Genomic DNA, 6,286 nt, shown 5'->3' on the forward strand with positions numbered 1-6,286 from the left:
CCAATTTTGCTTGGTTTCTGATTTCACTGAGTTGGGATTAAATCAGTGTATTCCTCCCACTGCATAATTTAGGACTGCTTTAAAACGATGTAATTACAAACCTCAATGGCAGATTGTGAATTGCATTCACTGTTATAACTGCATTAGCATGGTTTTAAATTCTTTCAGAACAGTGGGGTAAAGATGTCATGTTAATATGGTAATAAGTTCCATTGCTGTACTATATGTCTGCTATTGATTATCTGCAGCAATTGTAGATTTGGATGGGATCCAAAATTAGACACAGAACCTTGAAACTTGCCAATGTTTTGTTCATCTACAGTAATTTTAAAGAAAAAAGTTCTTTAAAACAATAAAACTGGATGAAAGGGTTAGTATAGGATTTTAAACTTATGTAATTGCAGACTTAATTTTATAAATAGGTATAGTCCTGATCTATCGGTCTTCCTGAAGGAGGGAGAGAACATTTTGGGTAGTTACCTACTCTAATTTTGATTACTTTCTACAGAGTGAAATTAAAATACTTTTTGAAGGTTTTCCAAAGACTTATTTGACATTTGCTATATTCACTCCCATTGCTCTGCCAACCCCCAATCCTGTCCCTTATCATGAATTGCTTTTTCACGCCAAGTTTCAATTCCCTCTTCTTTTTCTGAATCTAGAGATGGTAGGCCCATTTAAACTGAATGTAGTCTTCCTCATCCAGGAAGCCCACCTGGATGAGATTTTGGTCACATACTTTCCAGTTTTAAGTATACAACGAAAATGTCTTTTCATGCTTAAAAAAGCCCTCTCACATACTTTAAGGTGTTCATAACCTCTAGATAAACACTTTCCTTTAGTGTAAGGCCTTTGGTATGTGGAAACTCATGTATCAAAATTAGCTGTATTATTCTGCTGGCACCAAAGCTTGATTCATTAATTTAAATTCATTTCAGCCATATTCATCAAATTTCTGTTAAATTTCTTTTAACAATCGACATGTTTTGCTACTTTATAAATTACTAATTTGAGAGAAACAAAAAAATAGCTTGTCTACATATACAAATCGAGAAGCTATAATTAAGTTCCTGCTTGTTATTATCTACAAAGATATACACTTTGATCAATATAATTTCCCTGCCATGCATTTCTGGGTGTTTATAAATGAACTGAATTGTGGTGGGAAAAGATCCCAGTGCCTCTTAACGACTACAATAACTCTCTTGTAATTTTCTCAAAGCAAATGGTATTCATTTACTCTTTTTCTTGGAAGTTCATAATAAAAGCAAACAGATTTTTGTTAAGAATCTTCAGGTTGGTAGATCTAAAGGGTCTGAAACCAGATAAATGCATACTTTAAAGAAATAAGCTTTTAAAGCAAAGGGGTGGGGAAAATATCCCCACCTCTTTAGCTGCACAGAGTTCAGTCTTTTTTTTTTTTTTTTTGAGATGGAGTCTCCTTCAGTCGCCCAGGCTGGAGTGCAGTGGCACGATCTCCACTCACTGCAACTTCTGCCTCCCAGGTTCAAACAATTCTCCTGTCTCAGCCTCCCAAGTAGCTGGGACTACAGGTGCCTGCCACCACGCCTGGCTAATTTTTGTATTTTTAGTAGTGATAGGGTTTCACCTTGTTGGTCAGGCTGGTCTTGAACTCCTGACCTCAGGTGATCCACCTTCCTAGGCCTCCTAAAGTGCTGGGATTACAGGTATCAGCCACCACACCCGGCCTTGTTTTTTAATTTTAGACAATCGTTAGTAAGTTTAACAATGGATACTGAAAAGGATGTATTACTAGCATTGTAACTTATTATAGTCTATGAAAATGCACTTAAGTAAAAGGTGAATTTAGGAATAATGAATTGGTACGTCTCTCCCTTCCTCGAATTTGGCTGATAAATAGGGATATCTGGCTAAGAGGTTCCAGTCCAGGTGTTGCTGGTTTCCAGAAATGTTCTCTTCCCTGCAGCTTTCCAATAGTCACTGTTATGTTGTGTGGCAAATGATTAACTCTCACCTTGGACTTTGCATGCCTGCTTTTAAGTATGATGGGTTTCAGTCTTGGAATGGAAAAAATACAAAAGTCACCTTAAGTCTTACAGTGCAAGGGTTTTAATAGTCCACACTAAAATAGGCTGTACAGTTTTGTAGTTTAACATTAAAAGCAATCCTGCCTTACTTTAAAATGCTTCTACTTAAGAATGCTTCTTCCTCCCCCACTCCTTCACTTAAGGTATAAGTCTATGAGGTACCCCTAAAGTGCATTTCTCAGGCATTAAAAACAGCACTGTGATTTGCTTTCCACAGAGTCCTAAATAACAGCCACCTTCTTCATTTGAGAGGCTACAGAGTTCAAGCTGAGCTGTGACAGGAGCCAGGGCCCCAGAATAGCTTTTTGAAAAAAAAATAATTATGCCACCCTCCTCCGCGGCAGGTATCTTCTCTTACCACAAATAAATATTTAATGCATCCTTGGAGTCATGAAATATTGAGAACCCAATTGACACTTCAATTTCCAGAAAAATAAAATCATGAAGGCATTGTGTAAATATTCTGAATTCGGTGGAATGAGACAACACGTAAGGGGGAGGGCCTGAAGTCTCGGGTTTGGAACTGGGGGTTTGGGGTAGCGCTGGGTAGACAGTCCTGGAGCGCGCAGGCTATTGGGGCTATTGCTTGTCCTCGTGGGGGTCACCAGGGAAGCCCGCCTCCTCCGGGGACCTGCCCGCCTCCGGGAGCAGCGTGGCGCGCACTTTCCTCTTCTCCTTAAAGCGGCCGGAGCGTGAGATCTTCAAATTGCGGCGGCTGCTGCCGGATTTGTCCCCGTATAACTTGTCCGGTTTGGGGAGCTCGCCGGCGCCCCCGAGGAGATTGGGGTGCTGGTCCTCCCGGGAGCTGCTGGTCCAGTCCGGGCTGGGCGGCGCAGGTGGCGTGGGCTCCTCGGGAGCCGGCTGGGCGGGAGGCTGCACCCCCACTGCGGCTTCCTTGCTTTTCTTTCTGCTGTTGGTGAGCGATTTCCACCAGGGGCCCGAGCTGCCAGCACCGGCGCTGTCGGCCATGGCCGGAGTGCCTAGGAGCTCCCGGCACCCAGATGGAAGGGCCAAAGCAGCCCCTCTCTCCGCGTGGTCTCCGGCCGTTCACTCCACCCCTTCACCGGTTTGCCACACGTGGGCTGCGAGGTGGATGCTGAGGCAGCGGCCTGTGCTGGGGAAGAAAGCAAAACTTGGTTACTGGGTTGGTTGAAGTCACGTGCCCGCCCGCCCCCGTCCCATTTCCTCTCTTGTGCTGTCTGGCACCGGATGGGCTAGGGTCGGAGCGACCCAATCCCGTAGCCACGTAGCTCATATTAGCATTAGACGCCACTGCGCCCCTTAGGGTGCTGGCGGAAGTGTCTTCCAGGGCACCATCACCTGGTCTCTAGGCTGAGCCTTGAACTCTTTGGCTTCAACCTTTGCCTTGCCTTCAGGGGAAGTGCAGTGCAGTGGTCAGCATGCGCGGGGGACCCAAGAGACGTTCCCACCCCTCTGGATCAACCCGTCTCGAGAGGGAAAATGACCGCCCTGTCCACACTGCTTGACTGTAGACGGACGCCAAAAGGTGACCCATCCGGCCCAGGGCGGCCTCCCTTTGGATGAGCACCTGGGAGGGCGCTGGGAACCAAGTGCATCCTCTCTACGGGTGAACGGTGAGTATTAATTAGGCCATGGTCACAGTCACGAAATTTCCCTCCAAGATTTGCCCCCATCGACTTTCGTCCCAGGAGCCTTTTCGATGAGATACGATACTTAGGAGAATTTATATCCCAGTAGGAGAGAAGGACAAGCTTATGATATTTGTTTTGGTTCTTTTAAATTCTGCTTTTGACCACTTCTGCCTTGTGACTTTCAAAGACGCATGTCTAGACTTAACTTCCCTTGAAAACCGCCATCCTAATCTTCCTTTTATTCCCCAGAGCCCAATCTTGCGTCTTTTTGAAGTCACTCCCGGCTGACGGTTGAGATGAAGCCGAGTATCAAATGGCCTCTTCCCTTAGTTTTGTATTAAAATATGCACCGAGTCTGTACGACGCAACTCAACTCTGGAGAATTTCAGTTACAAACTAAAGGCTTCTTTTCCCTGTGCAATTCCCTCCTCCCAAGGAGAAAGAACGCAACCAGGAACTCCGAAACAATGTGCTTCTTCCCCAAGCTTCTAAGACCCCCCCTCTGCGGAGGGACAGGCCGCTTCTGAGCACTTAGGTGCGGGTACAGCAAGCGAGACTCTCAGCCCACTTTCTGTGCGGGGTCTCTTGGGCGCTGCCACCAGCAACGAGCAGGATTCGCCTGCGCCGCGGCTCACTTCCAGGTTTCCGCTCGGCTCCTTCCCAGCCCACGCGCCGGGCGCTCCTGGGATTGGCGAACGCGCTGAAGAGGGAAACTTCGGCGGTGTTTGTTGTAGGAGGTTCTCCTCCCGGAACCGCCAGGGAGAGGAAGTCTGATCGCCTACGGGAGGCGGCGGGGCGGCCTCGGCTGCGCCCCGAAACCGCGGCACCGGCTCCTCCCCAGGATGCCCTGAGGACACACTCGGGCAGCGACTTGAAAACAATACAAGAAAAAACGGCCAAAAGTTCTTTCGGTACAAAAGGCACTCACGCCCTCAGGCACAATTAGCAACTGCGTCTGCAAACATCCCATTCCCTCCTGCTTTGCAGATCGGAAAAGCAACCTGTACCCCCAAGTCATTTACTAACAGTGGTGGTAAGGTGTCCTGATGCTGCTTCCTCTCCTCTAACCTACATTTTCTTCTTCACAATCATCAACTTTGTGAGCACGGAAGGGCTTTGTACGAATTGCGCAAGGAAAAGATGGCAAATTACGCAAAAGCACAGAAAACGGAGTCCTGGAGCGTCCGTGGTTTTCAGCCTCTCTTACGGCGCCGGGAGGCGGGTACCTGGGAGGTACCAGGCAGCACCCCAGGGTGACCCCCGGCGCCAGGCTCTGACTCGGCGGACGCCGAACTACCCCCAGTCGCTCACCTGCTCGGGCTTCACAGGACCCGGAGGCCCCGCGCGGTGAACGCGGCCGAGAGCACGAAGGGGGCGCGCTCGGGTCAACCTGGAAGCCGGGGCTCCAGTCCCTGGGCGCGGACTTGGAGAGATCAGGCTTCTGGAAAGTGTACAGGTCGGAATTCCCGCAGCCCAGCTAAATCAAGTGCTGCTGCTGGTCTCCTCTGGCACCTCCAATTTCTGCGCGCTGCGGCGGAAGCCCGGGGCTCGCAGCGCAGTCTGTTCTGGTCGGAGGGGGCGGCGGCGAGGGGCTGCCAGACTCGCTGCCCCGGGTGGAAGGTCCAGGCCGGCTTTCCGGGCTAGTAGTGTTTCATTAGCCGGCGCGTCCCTCTTCCCTGCTAGCACCGCCCGGGAGCCGTCTGAGAGATAGGACCCTGGCTGTTCACTCCGGCGCATCCAACTTGCCTACGCGTCCGTAGGAACGCAAAAAAGACATCTGCCCACCTGCTGGTTATTTGCCAAGTGATTCGGGAAACCAGATCCCGGGGCAGCTGGGGGAGAAAAGAAAATAACCCAGGAGGCGGTCACCGCTGCCACAGGTGCAGGTAGGAACTTCGCGTTCCCACCCTCCAGGGGAGGAGATTGGATCAGGCGCCAGCCTTGAGGTGTCTGATTGGAGAAAAGCTGTGCAGTGCCGCTCCCCCTACCCACTCCTTGAGAAGAAACGGCGGAGACCTGAGACCGGGAGGTCGAGGCTGTAGGTGGACTCCGCTGGGTAAAAGTTGCCGCAGCAGCTCTCCCTTGGCCCCATCCCGATTTATTTTTCCCCCTTGCTTTCCGGGTCCCGGGATCCCAAGTTTTGTAACTAACGGGAGCGAATCTACACCCGAGCAAAATGTTTGCGAGTTTCAGGCGCCCTTAGTTGAAAGGCTGTAACGTTATTAACAAGTCCGCTGTATGCCAGCCAGGCGCCGTTGCAGGCGCTTTCTGTGGATTGTCATTTATTTCTCACAGCGACCCTAGGAGGTAGGTATTGTTATTCTTATTATTCTCACTCGACAGGCGAGAAAACCCTAGCACGGGAAAATGGTTGCTCAGGGTTGCCTGTCTGGTACGTGGCAGAGCAGGGTTGGAACCCAGGGGGCCTGACTCTAGCTTCCACAGTCTTAACCACCACAACCTGCCAGTCTGAGACTCTTAACACGACTCATTGAGGATGTGAATTTCCTTCTTTCAGGCCTGGAAGTCCATGGACAGCCACCCAACGAGGGCAGTGTAAATCCAGCCCTGAGCCACTGCAGGAAGTGAACCGGGGATTGCACT

General features: G+C 49.7%; 1 protein-coding gene across 2 annotated transcripts; it reads right to left on the minus strand.

Annotated features, from left to right (window-relative positions):
• Nucleotides 1–2,075: 2,075 nt before the first annotated feature.
• On the minus strand, nt 2,076–5,536 carry PRR15 (proline rich 15). 2 transcript variants are annotated; one of them, XM_032758421.1, is made up of 2 exons: nt 4,994–5,536; nt 2,076–3,178 (listed from the first exon to the last, which is right to left on the minus strand). In XM_032758421.1, the coding sequence occupies exon 2, from the start codon at nt 3,036–3,038 to the stop codon at nt 2,649–2,651; it is 390 nt and encodes a 129-aa protein (XP_032614312.1). In that variant the 5' UTR covers nt 3,039–3,178; nt 4,994–5,536; the 3' UTR covers nt 2,076–2,648. The 2 variants fall into 2 exon arrangements, with proteins under 2 accessions (XP_032614312.1, XP_032614311.1); XM_032758420.2 differs by having other exon boundaries at nt 2,076–3,183.
• Nucleotides 5,537–6,286: the final 750 nt, after the last annotated feature.

This window comes from Hylobates moloch, unplaced genomic scaffold (genome assembly GCF_009828535.3).
Source record: "Hylobates moloch isolate HMO894 unplaced genomic scaffold, HMol_V3 SCAFFOLD_1, whole genome shotgun sequence".
Classification (NCBI taxonomy): domain Eukaryota; kingdom Metazoa; phylum Chordata; class Mammalia; order Primates; family Hylobatidae; genus Hylobates; species Hylobates moloch.